Source organism: Pyxicephalus adspersus, chromosome 5 (assembly GCF_032062135.1).
Source record: "Pyxicephalus adspersus chromosome 5, UCB_Pads_2.0, whole genome shotgun sequence".
NCBI lineage: Eukaryota > Metazoa > Chordata > Amphibia > Anura > Pyxicephalidae > Pyxicephalus > Pyxicephalus adspersus.
In genome coordinates, this window is record NC_092862.1 from 49,663,583 (window position 1) to 49,680,136 (window position 16,554).

At 37.8% G+C, this 16,554-nt stretch overlaps 2 protein-coding genes across 3 annotated transcripts in view; one reads left to right on the forward strand and one right to left on the reverse strand.

Annotated features, from left to right (window-relative positions):
• CEP76 (centrosomal protein 76) overlaps positions 1 to 7,730 on the reverse strand; it is a 14,429-nt gene extending 6,699 nt beyond the window's left edge. The window contains exons 1-6 of the mRNA XM_072411476.1: positions 7,333 to 7,730; positions 6,352 to 6,507; positions 4,898 to 4,979; positions 3,011 to 3,235; positions 1,672 to 1,857; positions 541 to 638 (exon numbers count right to left, since the gene is read on the reverse strand). Coding sequence (XP_072267577.1) covers positions 541 to 638; positions 1,672 to 1,857; positions 3,011 to 3,235; positions 4,898 to 4,979; positions 6,352 to 6,507; positions 7,333 to 7,395 — 810 coding nt within the window. The 5' untranslated portion in view covers positions 7,396 to 7,730. The remainder of the gene's footprint in view (positions 1 to 540; positions 639 to 1,671; positions 1,858 to 3,010; positions 3,236 to 4,897; positions 4,980 to 6,351; positions 6,508 to 7,332) is intronic.
• A 66-nt stretch (positions 7,731 to 7,796) lies between these two features.
• On the forward strand, positions 7,797 to 15,990 carry PSMG2 (proteasome assembly chaperone 2). Of its 2 annotated transcripts, none has more exons than XM_072411479.1 (7): positions 7,797 to 7,930; positions 9,848 to 10,019; positions 11,247 to 11,305; positions 11,641 to 11,759; positions 13,510 to 13,683; positions 15,080 to 15,200; positions 15,795 to 15,990. In XM_072411479.1, exons 1-7 carry the CDS (start codon positions 7,874 to 7,876, stop codon positions 15,876 to 15,878), a joined length of 786 nt encoding a protein of 261 aa, XP_072267580.1. In that variant the 5' UTR covers positions 7,797 to 7,873; the 3' UTR covers positions 15,879 to 15,990. The 2 variants fall into 2 exon arrangements, with proteins under 2 accessions (XP_072267580.1, XP_072267581.1); XM_072411480.1 differs by lacking the exon at positions 7,797 to 7,930 and adding an exon at positions 7,937 to 8,160.
• Positions 15,991 to 16,554: the final 564 nt, after the last annotated feature.

Below are 16,554 nucleotides of genomic sequence, written 5' to 3' on the forward strand. Positions count from 1 at the left end.
GCGCCGCCTTCATGGGCGGGCACAAGTGCCGCACGCTGGATCTCAGGGGAAATCAAATGAATTTTTTTTTTCTTGTTTTCCCGTGCGGAAAACCTGGTGCGTCTTATAGTCCGGAGCGTCTAATGGTCCGAAAAATACGGTATATATATATATATATGCACGGCAATTTTGGACAGAATCAGACTGCTAGGGGGTTTAATATCTAAATTACAGCTTAAGTATAACCCCAGTTTGATAATTATATAGTAAAGCACATGTCTCATTTATTTTCTAATAGATTGGCTATTCTTTAAAGAAAGCTTGGAATTCACACAACTTTGAAACATACATTAGAAATTAAAGGCATTCCTGTGTCATTTGTCAGCAACCAAGACAAAGAATACAAAGTGTGAAAATGGTGGCCTTCTGTCCTGTTAGCTAGATGGTGTTGGAGAGGAGAAGACAGGAGAGTCACCTGCCAGTCTATGCAGTGTGACTAAAGTCCTCCAAGAATGCCTGTTCATCCTAAAATTATTACCAATACGTATTTAGAAAATGTACCTGAGTGCTGACAATCTCTGGAGATAGCACTTGCTGTAGATGTGGATAAAGCTCCATCTTGACATTTAAAATTCCCACAGTAACTTTACTTTCTGCCCCTAATAGGAAAAATTAAAATGTAAACATTTTAAACAGTTATTAACCACCTGGGCATTAATTTAAGTTAAGTACTTTTAATAAAATTAAATAAAAAACACAAAAATCAGCTTAACCCCCCAGCGTTAATTCTGTCAGTTTTTTGATGCAAAAAGTGATCCTATTTTTTTTGCTTAGACATTTTTGTTTATATTCTGGGCTTGTAATTCTTAGGATTAACTCCCTGGTATGATAATTATATTTATTTATTATATTATAATCATGAATTATAATATAATACATAATTATAAATAATAATTTTAAAAAATAATGAAATGATAGACAACAATGTAATCTAAAAATAAAATATAAAATTAAAAATGTACTTTTATTTCATGTTGTGTGGTGTTTTTGTACTGTAAAAACCATTTAAAAGTAGATTACATTGTAATCTGCTTTTAAATTTCCCTCCCTGACACACCCCCATACATCACCAATCACATCACCCGGAAGATGACTCATCCTTCACACAGGCACACCTGGACGCTGGAGGCTGCTGCTGCTGGCATCTCCAGAGAGATGCAAAGCACAATGCAGGATTTCTGCATTGTGCTTCACATCTCACTGCAGATGCCAGCAGCAATAGCAAATGTTTTATTGCTGCTGGAGGAGCTGCGGGGACAGGGTAAGTATTTTCTTTCAGTTGTAATCAGATTGTCATACAATGTATGACAATTGGATTGCAACATAACGTTTGTTTACATTTTTAACCACCTGAGAAAAGTTCAGGTTTAACACTTTTTGCCAGTACATACATAAACAAGCATTCAGATAGGCAAAAGCAATGACTGATATTAGGTCTATGTAAACAATATTGTTATACAAAGCAAACCTGAACGTACTTCATAATAATAATATAATACATGAAAAAATACATTTTGTACAATTCCACATATATATGCAAACAAGACATGTAGTATAGTAATTAACAATTTAGAAGAACAAAAGGTCATGGAAATATCCAGATAAACTTTCATGTCACATATATAATCTCACCAACACCATGGAGCTCCACAGCAAGATTCGTCACTCCTCCATCTACACCCAACACTGAGCGCCATTCCATAAAGTGAGAGGCCACTAGAGTGGTATCTCCAGAAATGTCTGCTTTGATCAATACCAACTGTACAGGATCACAGATTGATAGAAGAGTGGTTCCATCAGCCATTTTGCTACCATCTCCTAAAATAAGAAGCATTTGATGAATACAAATCGAATTCAATTTAAAAAAAACAGAAAAATAAATCACAACCCTCTAAAAATTGTAATGTTTCATGCAGCTTGTCAAAATGTAATCATGTTAATAGTCTTCAATCTGACAGTATTAAAAAAAAAAAAAAAAAAAAAAAACTGCAAAAATATAGGGGATTGTACAAACAGGCAGAGGGAGCAGCAGTTCCAGAGTGTCCCCCAGTGCTTGGAATTCTAAATGAACCAGAGATTAAAAATGTTACATTCCCTATGGGCAGCCACAGGCAAGAGACTACATATGTAGCATCTCAAATGCGGACATGGTTCACATGTGTGAGGAAGTTGTAGCCATATGGCAACCTCACTGTACGCATGAACTAGCTCTAGAGTCACCCTACAGACAACATATTACAAGGAATAAAGCATCTGTAGATTGTAAAAAAAGGCTTTGCTTTTAAGAAGAAAGCACATTTTAGCTTTAATGCCCTAAAAACTTAAAGCACACAAGCATTAGGATCTGTGTTGACAGGCTTTGGGCTGGTGTCAATGGCATCAGTCGAAGATTTACACACCACTGAGATTTAGAATTAACCCATACCTGTATTTAAACTCCCTTTAACCTTCCTTTTTAGTTTACAAATTTAATGTATGCAGGTTGCAAAAATGTTGATTTAGAAGAAGCACTGCTATCCTATTTGTGCTAGCTGCCTGGCTGTGTCCTGTAGTCTGTCAAATTCATTCTTTTATACCCAATAACTAAAAGTACTGACTGAAGTCAATGCAATGCTTATTCCGAAGTGCAGTAACATGGAGATGTCAATCAGAATTCACCCTGATTAAGTCAGTCCAAAACAAGATGAAATCTGATTGCTTCTAGTTAAGAACTCTTTAATAATTAGTGTTGGTGTTCCAATTCGGGTTGTCCTTATATTCGACCCGAATATGGTTGTTTGAATTCGAATAGACCCGACTCCGAATAGTGAGATATTCGACCAACACTATTAATAAGACCCCCCAATGGGAATACAATAGCTTTGTACAAACAAGTAACATAATAAAATGATAATCTTTGAGATATCCAACTATCTATCTCATGTCTGCACAAAGTTCAGATAATGAGCTTCAACCTAATCTTAAAACATACCAAAACTGTCTTTGTGCAGCTCCAGCAGAAATCCATCTTGAAAATCGGGCTCGCAGGCACATGGGACAGGTTTGGAGCGGAAACGCTGGTTTCTGAAGTGCAAGTGAAGGGTAAAGGTGGAGCACACCTGACCTGGAAGAGGCTCCACTTCCTGAAGATGTTCTAGAAAAGCCTTCCCACCCAAGACCTGGAAATGTAGATATCTACGGGATGGGTCAATATTAGCTGCGAAAGACAATGGATAAACTGTCAATAAAAATTATTTTTGTTTTTGTCTTCTACAGATATATTTTTGTGTTATTATAATATTGCATGATAGACTAGAAATAGAGTGGAAGTAAACCTACGCAATTCACCTATCTTTGTCCAATTGTAGGGTGACACCACCTTCCTTATTTTCTTCTTCTTCCTTCAGCCATCTCAATTGTCTGTGCCCAGATGACATAACCTCTGTGCAGGCACGCAAGAGTTCAATAATTCCTGAAACGCATGCCGAGTTTCCCTGGCATGTACAGCTCTGATTTTTTTTTTTTTACAGTTCTTTTGCGCAATTATTCAAATAAGACAGATTATTGCAAAAGGAACATCACCTGTACCATTCTGCAATAGGCACCTGCTTAATCCTGTAAGTGGGACTTTAGGTGATCTAGGTCATTAGAATACACAGTCTGGCAGTTCTCCTTTCATGTCACAACAGCACAACCTAAAATTAAATAAACCCATATAGGAATACATAGGACACCATTGCACCCTCTTCTTTTGAAAGGCTTGTTGTCTTCTGGTTGCTCTAATTAAGGAGAAGCTAAAGTTTTGAATGCAGATGAAGATGCTTTACTTGCTAGCAGTTTGTTCCAGCTATGTCACTGAAAGCACTAAAGCCACAGATGGCATTTTTACATTTAGGTCAAAAAAGCACGCAATAAAAGAGCAACAACTCAAACTCTGGTAACCTATACTGATAAACAAAAGCTTAATAAACATGTGGTATTACACTTTTTCTTGCATGTGCAAGAAAAGAGGTTTGGAAATATTTACTGCCCTTTTTCACTAAAAGTGTCAAGTGAGAAAGAAGAAAATCAGAACAGAAATCCCTCTTTTACAAATGTATTAGCATAAAAAAAAAAAAGATATATGTGGTGAGCCTGTAACCTATGGGCAGTGCAGATAACAGAAATTTAGCCAAGAAATCATAAAGAATCCCAAGTCCTGTGACTATGCCTGAAAAGTTTGCATGCACTATTTTAATCATTAGATTCAGAGAATTAAAAAAAAAAAAATAGTTCTGCTTTAACACATTATTATAACAGTCAATTACCATGTTACAGGATTTATACCGTGAAACTGGCCAACCCAGACCCCTCCAGATCAAACAATCTGAATGTGCATTGTAACCTTTTTTTGTTTTAAAGAACATACATGGCTACTACACAGAAACAGGGAATGACATGACTGTATCCTTTACAATTTAGGATTTATGTCTAAAAGTAGATGCTGATCTTAAGTGATGCCTGAAAATGGGTCTGCTAAGAACTGCTTTAAAATAAAGTAAATTGTTTAAAAATAAATAAAAGTAGAATCCCTGAATCAGTCTAAATGTTATATGCAATACACACAAAGCAAGCAAAAACTGAAGCAGTATACATTCTTCAATATGAAATCCTATTGCCTCCCTGGAGTTCAGCAATGCTTGTACATAAATATGTGAAGGAATTAGGGGGATGGGAAAAAATAAAACTATAGCATCTACATTTCTGTTACCCTATAGACAACTCAGGGCAATCCAAGATAAAGAACACAGACTGGGCCCACTTAGCGTGTGACTAATAGTTTTGATTATAAGCTTAAAAAGAGAAAAATTTAAATGATCTTCAAATAAACCTGGCTTACTTTTCTTAGGTGTCTGTGGCTGCTTATCAATAAAAGGTGTTGTTGGTTTTGGAGTTGAAGTTAATTCTCTTGCATGGCCATCCTACAGAAAAAGAAGACAAATATTATACACCCAGTGTGTTATTTCTGTTCCAAGAGGTTCAGTTCAGGGAGGTAGGGTAAAGCAGAGCAGAAAAAAAAAATCAAAAGAACAAAACACTTCAAAAGTGTACAGGCCTGATTTTCAACACTCTCCAAGACTTCAAAAGATGGACTATCATGTGTGAACCTGGGTGATTCAGCAAACCTGTATTGGATCTGGTCACGGGATTGAAAACTTTTGCCAAATCATAGCAAATGATTTCAAAAGATCTATTGCAGGTTTGCTGGATAACCCAGGTTCACACATGATAGTCTATCTTCTGCAGTCTTGGAGAGCTTTATTAAATCAGGCTCTATATGCCAGGTGTAAGAAAAACAAAATATATAAAAAATACAAACGAGTTAATAGTTTTTAAAGAGGTCTTTAACCACCTGAGCGATAAGCCCGACCTTGGTACGGGCTTCAAAAAGTTACAATTATCAATAAACCTGAACTTTTCTCACTGTATGAAAATACAGTGAGAAAAGTTCGGGTTAATCGATCACTTACCTGGTCCCACTGCGATCATCCATCGTCGTGTTCCAGCGTCAGGTGTCCTCTCCGGGAAGAAGCCGGCCGGCTTCTTCTTCCTCCGTGCGTGTACGTCGGCGCAGACGATGACGTCGGCGCGTGTGCGGGAAATTAAAACTGAAACTCATTCAAACACATTTTGTATTGGATTGAATACAAACTCCTGTATCCAATCCAATACAAAATAATTCAAAATAAATACAAAGTATGTAATTGGTAAATTCAAACTCTCATTTTGTATTGGATTGGATACAGGAGTTTGTATTAATTCCAATACAAAATGAGAGTTTGAATTTTGTTCTCATTTTGTATTGGATTGAATACAAACTCCAGTATCCAGTCCAATACAAAATAATACAAAATATATTTATGTGGTTTTGTCTATAGGTATGTAACGTTGGACGGTTGGACACTAGGGAGGTGTTTTAGAAAAATATATTATTATACAGTATACCGAATTATCGCATTTTCAGTATTTTTCATTTATTTATGTATTCTTGTTTAAGCTGATTTTTTGTGTCTTTTATTTAATTTTTTTAAAAGTAATTTTTTTTTTTACATGATTGTGTGTTTCAAACATTTTTTATATTCATGATATCTACTAGAACCCTGTTGGGACATATTTCTGTAAGTTACAGGTCTACAATTTAAAAAAAAAAAATTTCATGAAAAACTGTAACGCTTTTGGAACAGAAATCTAGACATCAGTGTAACGCCCAGGTGGTTAAGGTGTTTTCAAAAGGACAGGTGACACATCCTTTTAACCTGCACAGCACCTGGTTTATGTCTCCCGAACACTTACCTCCAGGAAACGCAGCTCTTTCATGACATCATCGACAATTCCTCTCTTTCTTAAAGCTCTCGTCAAATCTTCTTCTGATAAATGATGGCTTTCATCACCAAATTCATCTCTTAAGGTCTCAGCCAGGACCTCCCTGATTTTACCATGCACATCCATCTAAAAGCAGGGAAACCATATGATCATAATTATAATTTTACATTCTTCTTTTTAAACCAGTGTAAATATTGTACATTATACAAACTAAAAACAAAGGGCAATTCAGGAAGTGAAATTATCCAAATAAGTGCTAATGGTAGCCTGAAAACAAGAGAACCGTCAGCCAAGTTATGTTCAATGATCTAGAAAATCTATGTAAATCACTGCAAATAGATTCCAGGGAGCTCCCTAAATGTAAATTGGACATGTGATCCATGTTTATTATTATTAAACAGGATTTATATAGTGCCAACATATTATGCAGCGCTGTACATTAAATAGGTATTAGCATTTCCAGATTCCAGGAATGTGTTGTTGTTCTCAGCACTGACACTGGATTACATTAAGAAATCTGTATGTAGTAAAGAGTAAGAAACCTATGGAAGTTGTGTATGGAAATACTTCATCTGCATGACAGCAGGAAAGGATGAACAACATTAGAAAAGGGAAATTTTCCATCTGACCTTCCGATTTGCAGCTGAGTGAAAAGGTGATGAATGGGATTAGCAGGACAGTCTGGCAACTATGGATCCAGATGAGAGATTAAAACTGTTTTGTAATAGTGTCCTGTAACAGTGTCAATGCAGAATTCTTTTAAACTCAACTCAAGTCAAACCTCATGGACAGAGCAGGGAAGGGTTTGAGTCTCTGCAGTGTGAGGTAGGGTGTGCAGTGTGAGGTGGGGGAGGCAGTGTGAGGTAGGGGGTGCAGTGTGATGCAGTGTGAGGTAGGTGTGCACTGTGATGCAGTGTGTTGTTGGTCTGCGGGCCTGGCTCTAGTACTCACCCTGGTGAGCTGCTCATGGATGATCTTTCTGAGCTCTGTGCTTTTCTCAGGCGGCAGAGACATGTTGTAGGTGAATGTTGCAGGTAGGACAGCTGCTATCTCCACACCAGTGTCCGCTCCTTGGAAGTGTCAGTCACATCCTCTGTAGCACCTCACACCCAGTCACATACATGGAGCAGCAGGGTATCAGTGCTCCGATATAACCCGGCTATGCGGTGCCCCTATGGGAGAAGTCTCCCCACCCCCGGTCTATGTGTGAATATATATGTGTGTATATACGTGTAAATATATGTGTGTGTATATGGCGCCCTGGTAACGCTCAGCGATTCCTGGGAGAAGTATTACGGACTCTATTTAGGTACAGAAAGCGGGAGAATCCCCGGGAAACTGCCCGGCACTGCCTGACAGGATTAACTGCCCGGCACTGCCTGACAGGATTTACTGTCAGGCACCAGGCAAGACGACTATAGGCTTGAGGACCCCGACAAGCCCCGCAGTGACAGGCATAGTGTGCGCCGACTCTCCCATACACAGCTCAGTCATGTTCGTGCCGGCTTCCTCGGATTGCTGTGTCCCCGCAGACAGCACCCTGCTGATGGTAATGTGACACATGGTGACTGCACTGGGCAGCGCTATTTTTGTGTGTTCTATGAAGCATGGTGGATAGCGCTCTGGCATTATAGTAACAGATCCTTGCTTCAAGTCCCACACACAATATTATCTGTGTGGAGTTTGTATGTTCTTCCTGGGTTTCTTAGTAGCTAATTGGCATTCCACAAATTGACCTGAGACTATGATATGAGGGACAAGCAGTAACATGGCTGGAAGGTAAATAAATATAATTTTGGGCATGGGTGATTTTATTATTTTTACACAATATCTATATAGCGTCAACATATTACAAAACGTTGTAGACAGTCCATAGTTATGTCACTAGCTGTCCCTGAAAGGAGCTCACAATCCAATGTCCCTACCATAGTCATATGTCTTTATTACACACTAAGGTCAATTTAGGGGGGGAAGCCAATTAACGTGTGTGTTTTGGGGATGTGGGAGGAAACCGGAGTACCCAGAGGAAACCTCATGCAGACACGTGGAGAACCTGCAAACTCCATGCAGATAGTGTTCTGGCCGGGCTTTGAACCTGAGACCCAGCGCTGCAAAGCTAGCCACTGTGCTACCAATAGCCCATAACACAGCAGAGCAGGCTATAGTTTACACTAACAGTGCTATGAACATGATGGTTCCTGGTCAGGGATGTAACATTGTAGGGGTCTAGGGGTGACTGACATCTAGCAATGGCAGCTTTCATAGTGTTAAACCCTCATAAGTTTCACTCATGTAACATGAGAGCAGTACGAGGGGTGTTCATGTGCAGAATGTTTTATGGTTTCAGAAACTTTTGGAATTGAAGCAGTCAGTTTTCTAACCTGCAGAGGAGAGCTCAAACAAGGAAAAGACACAATTGGCTTTTCTTCTAATCAGACAGAAAAACAGCATATATCTAAGTGTAGAAAGTGTCCCATTAAGGAGAATTTCCTTAACTTCCTGTCTAGAAGGCAAAACAGGAAATAAGGAAAAATCTGTGTAGGAATTCCTTTTAGCTTTCACTGGATATCAGGAATGATGACCATTGAATAAAATAAATATATATAAAGCTGTACATGGAAGAATATATAAAAGCTAGACATGAATTGTCTGCTCATGTTTGACTTTATATTAACCTCTCCATATGTACAGACCAAGCAACTCAACAAAAGTGACATTAGCTGTAGTGAGAACACATTATCACAATGTCAGATTTGCTGTTTGTGTCCAGAATAAAAAGAAACATTGAATGTCTTTTATTGATCTGTATATAGAAGTATCTGTTAATTTATAGAATCTCATACACATAATGAAAACATTTACCTTAAGGCTAAGCTTGCTGTATGTGTATCTGGCCGTCATGTGACTGCTCAGTCTCCTCGTTTGAATTTAGGGATGAATTTCAGAGTTTCAGAACAAATCCTAGATGTAGTGGCAGTGATACAACTTGTAGGAGCACCTACCAATCTCCAGCTAGGATCAGGCCAGGGGACATCAGACTGCTAAAACTTTTAGAATGCAGTAAGTCAGAACACTGTCTTGTACTCTAATTCTGCAGAAATGCTGGATTACACCATGAGACACTGGAGGTAAGATATATTCTCTTGAAAGCAAAAGGATATTCTCTCTTAGAAAGTTGTAATTAAATCGGGTTCCCCTGTTCCTGTGACATCCGCACAAACATTAGGCTGAATTTCCCTTGCAAAACAGACATTAATAAAAATCTGACAAGAATTTTCACTCTTCACATTCTATCAAAATAATAATGCTTTACATACACTATAACATAATAATAAAAAAACTAAAATATGTGTCATCACATGTGTATCATTTCTTTGCCTGAATGCAGATATTGTAATTGTTCTATGGATGATTATGTCACTGTGTTTCCTTTGTAAAATGTTTTCTTTTTATATAAATCTTTTAGCCAGCAGTATCGGTGGGGAATGTCGGCCAGCTAGCAATCGATTTGATTATTTCAACCTTGAATATGACAAAGATTGGTTACTTCTACACAGACTGTCTGGTGCCTATGGTAGGGAACAACCCTTATGCCACCAGTGAAGACAATGCAATAGAACTATGTACAAATGCAGAAGGTAAGTACTGATTGTGGCCCGGATAATCAGAATAAACCAAAAACATTGACTAATGTAGTGATACTTCCCCCACCTCCTAGATTGTAAGCTCTTCGGGGCAGGATCCTCCCCTCCTCCTGTGTCACTGTCTGCCATTTGCAACCCCTCAATAATGTACAGCGCTACACAATATGTTGATGTTATATAAATCCTGTTTATTAAGAATAATAAAAAAATGTAGTGCATGTTGGAATAGAATTGAATATCAATCATACCATCCTGTGTGCCATTATTCTTACAATACTGATTATGGGATATTCAATTCTGCCCACTCATTTACCCCTCATATTCAGAACATTTCCCGGTCCTGTCACTTTCACCTATGCAACATCTCCAAAATCCGCCCCCTGAGACCACCAGACTCCTTGTACACATTCTTATCATCTCTCGTCTGGACTACTGTAACCTCCGCCTCTCTGGTATTCCACTAGCCTGACTCTTTCCTCTCCAATCTAATATGAATGCTGCAGCCAGACTCATCCATCCTTCCCACCGCTCTTCTTTTTCTGCTGCATCTCTTTGTAGTTCTCTTCATTGGCTTCCATTTCACCTTAGAATTAAATTCAAGCTCCTGTGCTTTGCCTTCAAATCCCTCCAGTTCTTGTCCCACCTACATTGCTGACCTGGTAAAAAAATACTCCCCCTGCCGCTCTCTTTACTCCTCCAATGACCTACTAATGACTTCCTCACTCATAATCTCATCAGACGCACGGATACAAGACTTTTCTAGAGCTGCCCCGACTCTCTGGAATGGTCTTTCCTGTTCTATTCGGCTTGCTCATACTTTCTGCTCATTTAAAAGAGCACTCTTTTTTTTTTTTTTTTTTTTTAAACTTACCTATTCGTCTTCTTCTGTCTTTTAAATCCTTCCGACCTACTCACCGACCACTACATATCACCTATCCTATTGTGTGTTACTTCCCTCACCTCCTAGATTGTAGATTGTAAGCTCTACGGGGCAGGGTCCTCTCCTGTGTATTTGTTTGTCATTTGCAACCCCTATTTAATGTACAACACTACGTAATATGTTGGCGCTATATAAATCCTGTTTAATAATATAAATTAGGTTAGAATCCACCACTGAAGTTTCAATTCCTCATTTGGAGATAAATGATTTGGATAAAGAAGCAGTTTTTTCATCCCTGATTATGTTCATTGACTGTTTGTTTTTCAATTTTATCTTTGTAGTGTATTCACTTCCCTCCAAGAATCTTACAGTTCTGCAGATCCGTTCACCACTTATAAAGGTATATATTCTTCATCTTTTATTAGCCTGCCATTTTTTTTTACTTTTAGATTAAAGGTTAAGCAAAAAAAAAACTCCAAAGGTAATCCCAGACTTCACTGACCAGGCCTTTCTCCATCTTTATGTTGGCAATAATGCCAAACATGATTTGCGGAATCTGCAGCTGTAAGTCAGCATACCATACTGACATGTCATAGCCGGTAAAAGTAGAGCATGATGCTGCAAGAGTTTTGCAGCTTTTGAAAACACATCTTGTCATGCAAAGAAACAAACAAGTTGTAGTGTGGTGTTAAATCTGCTTTTAAAAAGTGTCTTGTTTTTCTCCTAAACCCAAAGAAAAAGTCCCAGTGTTTCCGCCAAGCCTTAATATCTTGGATTAAGAAGTGCGGATTTTCCAAAGTGGTGCTCCTCTCAAGCAGTCATGCCTATCAGCGGGATGACCAACAACTTTTTGGGTATGTAGAGTGTGTGCACTGTAGGCATGATCCACTCCAAATGAAGACTGTTTGCAGCCCATGTATTACTATATATAACGGAGTTCAAAACCACTGTAAAAATGTGAAATCTGCAACCTGTCTGATAGCCTTACATACAAGCAGACAACCATGGGTATATAATAGAAATACATAAAAGTTTGGGGACAGTGACATTGCTTGCAATGGAGCTGTAAAGGTTTATCTTCACTGATCTGAAACTTACATGTGGCCTGGGAGTCACTGAATTGTAGTATCGGATTGTCTTTACTAGTGTGATGCTTTGTCATAAGCTGGTTCTGTTCTAATGATATTGTAAGGTGCTCATGGAACACTAGCTACTTTGCTGTTTTTTGCTATTTGGGAATGATCTGTCAGCAGCGTGCTGGGAAAGTGTAAACTCCCACTTCCCAAGCTGTACAGTGCAGTGAATGGAAAACAAGATTATATGCAGTAATTACAGGCAACGTTATTACCTATTCTATAGTCAACTCATGAGATATCATAATGTAGAGCTTTTGAATCCAGTTCAAGCTGACGCAGTGAAACAAAGAATGTAAATGCTGTCTCGCAGTTAGGATAAATAGCTTCCCCCAAAAATCGGCCTTAGACCAGGGGTGTCAAACTCAAATACACAGAGGGCCAAAATTAAAAACTTAGACAAAGTCGCAAGCCAACCTTGAAATTTATTTAAATAATTGAGGAAATGTTTCCTTCTCATTAGATATAAAACCTTTTCACATGGAAACAAAGAGGTTTTGCTCTGGAACAAAGTTAAAATAGAGAAAAAGGCATAAACATTTTTTTTTTTAAATTTTATTTAAGAAAAAATCTTATGCCTCTTTCTCTATTTGTAGGTTTCTAAATTAGATGTCAATTTTAACCTTTTTGCACAGGCTAACAAAAATATTACCAATATTCATGAAAATCCAACCATTCAAATCCATGCCTTGGAGTAGCAAGGAAAAGAACAGCTGAGGGGGAGTGCTGGAAATGCGGAGCTAAATCTTATGAGTGGCCTGCCGCTGAAACTCCCTCTTCATTAAAATTGTGCGGCTACTAAAATTCCCGGCATTATTTGTGTCTATAAAACAGTCCAATGCAGGCCCACGCATAGGCAGAGAGCCCGCTGGTCTATAGACGCGAGTTTTGCCAGGAATTGTAGTAGCGGCGCTATTTCAATGCAGCAGCGGGCCAATTGCTATTCATATTTAGGATTATTTTGGGGGTAAAAAAAAAAAAGACATTGGGGGCCAGAGTTTTACACCCCTGCCTTAGACCGTGTTAATGACATATAACTATGGTAGGGACATCAGAGTGTGAGCCCCTTTGGGGGACAGCTAGTGACATGGCTATGGACTTTGGACAGTGCTGCGTAATATGTTGACACTATATTAATATTTTGTGATAATAATAATAAAAGTAAAGGCATCGCTGACAGAGATTATTTAGATTGTTCTGTTAGCCTTTTTATTAATTCCCTTATACTTTACATCAAAGCAATATCTTCCAGTCCTCTGCTCCTGCCTGCTCTTGGTGGGAAAGTGTGAACCTTGGGATTAGGTTTATAAGAGAAGGAAGACGTGTAGTTAAGAATATCCTAAAACAAACATTAAGAAATAGAATGTCACACCGGAAAGTAGTTTAGGTAGTTATAAGAACATTTCTTAACTTGCACTGATTAACATTGTATCTTCAAGGAGGTCTGCTTTAACCAATCTGTCATTTCTAGGACTCCATACAGGTATTTAGTCACTCCAGCTTTGCAACCATCTGTGGCAGAACTGATAAAAGAACTTGCGTGGAAGGAAATGGAGAACATTTCTTTATACCCGGACATTAATGATGAAGAAAAAAAGATATCTATTCCTGGAGGAGGCTTTACAAAGAAGATGTTTGAAGACTGGTAAATCAACTTTTTTACACACAAATTGATATTACTGAACAAAACTTGGAAGCACTTAGGCACTTAATGAAATCTACTATACATAACACCACTTTATCATTGCCTTTGAATCATCTCTCCAGCGGCACCCTGCTGCGCGCTCTCCCTCTCCCCTCTCCATAGAGCAGAACGGTGCTGTATGTACAGCACACGTTCATGCATCTTGCGGTTCTTATCGTTGGAAAGGATCGTGAAAGATCCTTTCCAACGACAAGAATTGCACGTGTGTATGCGGCTTTACTTTATTCTGATCACAGACCACTTGCCTTAATGTGCTACAGCATTTTTACTATGGCAGACTTATCTTTATGCACAACACTTTCCATCCTTACCACTGCTATAGACTCTGCTTCAAAGCAGGAGATAAAATGCTAGTAAATTCAAGACATCACTGTGTTATTATTAGACGAGGTAATATATAAACTTTACAGCAAGCCTACAAAACTTTCTTTGCTATACACTCTCCCCACCATTATCACTTATTTTATTCCACATTACAGCACTTAGCTGGCCAATGTCCAGACCACAGTGCTGTCACATGAGGACAGCCAAGGACTGCATAGCTGTGCATTGTTTCAACTTAGTTTGGGTTTTTTAGGAGCTTTGGCAGCAGGTCAGTAAATTCAGGCAGGAAGTATAGAGGATAATGAATACGTCTCCTATTAAGCAAAACAACTTTTTCTTTGACTACTATGACTATAGCAGAGGTTCACTTTAAAAGCTACACTGCGTGCAATGCTGAATAATACTGAATATTAATAGACTAAATATAGGCAAGTAACCATTTTACACCATTTATTCATCAAATGCTTTACAAGGTGGGGGCCTTTAAACATATGGGGATCTGACAGTCTAAAGCATCTTTATTATCACATCATGGTGGCTTTTTTTTATTCTCCCTCCTGCTAAGCAGTAGAAGCCATAAACAATTCTTGTTTTTTTTTTTTTTGTTTGTTTTTTTAAATTATATTCATATACATTTTACATTCTATTCTATTATGTAATAGAATAGAATGTAAAATATATGAATATAGTATGAACAAAAAAAAAAAGATTGCTTAGGCTCTGCAATGTATCTATTTGTTTATTACTAGATTGAAAGCTCTTCGGGGCAGGGTCCTCTCCTCCTGTGTCACTGTCTGTTATTGTCTGTCATTTGCAACCCCTATTGAATTTACAGTGCTGCATAATATGTTGGTGCTATATAAATTCTGTTTATTATTAATATTAATAATATTATCTATCTATCTACACTGCAGAGCTTAAAGGTATTTTTTCAAAATCTGAATGTCTTCTTAAAACATTTTAGTTTTGGGTATTAATAAAACATTATATTGACATATTTTATGTATTGCAGCACCTCAGAAGACATAAAAATGGCTGTTGTTTTAAAATTCTGTTCAGAAGGTGACAATATTCCTGATGCTTTTGGTCTTCTCAGTCTTCTGAACAAATGGCTACATCTCACAGATCCTCCAGTAAGTATCCTTTACATATGGAAAACAATTCTACATTTATACTTTTCTATCATTTTATTTGCAGAATTGTCCTATTATGGTGCCCATCTGTTACTTTGAACCAATAAATGACAATAGAGGCCTGAGGCCAGCTGCTGGTGCAAAAAGAGGAAGGGAGGTGGGGGTACAAATCTGAGAACCATGGGGTGATGACTTGTTATGAGAGATCTTATGATTTCTGCATGTCATGTTTGGTCATGTTACTAATGTATCAAAAGACCCCGAAGAAGAAGTGTCTACAAGAAATGTTTGAGATTTTCTATTGCAATTTTTTTCAGTTTCATAGACAAAGTTTGACAAAATAGTTTGTAGGTCTGCATTCAGTTAAAATATTAGGAGCTGCACAGATATTTTATGATCAGCCATAAAAACATTAGATTCATTAGATTTAGTGGAATTGAAGTGACAAAAGTAGCTCTTCCATTATAATTTAATACATTATCCTTATTGTGAAGTCTTTACTCTGTTTATAGTCAGGCATAAATTGTTTGTGCAGTGCCTTAATAAACATGCATTCATAATGCTGTCTAACAGAAGTGATTTGCTTGTTTGCAGAATGACAGCGTCACCTCACACTGGAAGATGCCAAGTTCCTGGAGACTGCTGTTTGGGAGTGGCTTGCCCCCTGCACTTTTTTGACCTGGAATGCAGCTATGTTTAAATAGCACTTTTGCAATGTAGCACATTTTTGTTATGGAGTTTTTTTCTTTATATGTATACAGTGTAAAATATAATCATGTTTTCTTGTGTATTCCTGAAGAACTTTTATTTCTAAGGGTTTTTGGCTTTGGATATGCCATACAAGAATGTAGAGGTGAAAACACTTATAAAGAAGTATCTTGACTTCAGTTTAACATACCCCTAAACAGAGAGAAGTAAGCAGGCCCTGAAACTGAATTTATTAAATAATCCATGAAAGCAGTAATAGCTACACATTAGGACCAGGAATGTCTATAGTCAGGATCAGATGACATCCATTAAATGCTATTTATCTTTCTGGCTTTGATTCCTAAATCTGTATCTTCCAGGAAGATGTTGTTGTTACAGTAAGACAGCTGCTCTGTTCATAAGACCAAATTTTTGTGACATCAAATCATCTACAGATTTGATACAAGGTAAAACCGCCCCAGGGATTTAGTGTGGCTGCCACATGGGCCAAGAAGTTTAAAACTTGAATTTGTATTTGCAGTGCTTAAAGAAATTCAGACTAACAGAACCAGTTGAATGTAAAATGAGTAGTGGATGTGGAAAACTACATTGTTTTACTTTTGAAAATGCACTTAAATGGTTATTTGCAAAGGATTTCTTTGCTCTG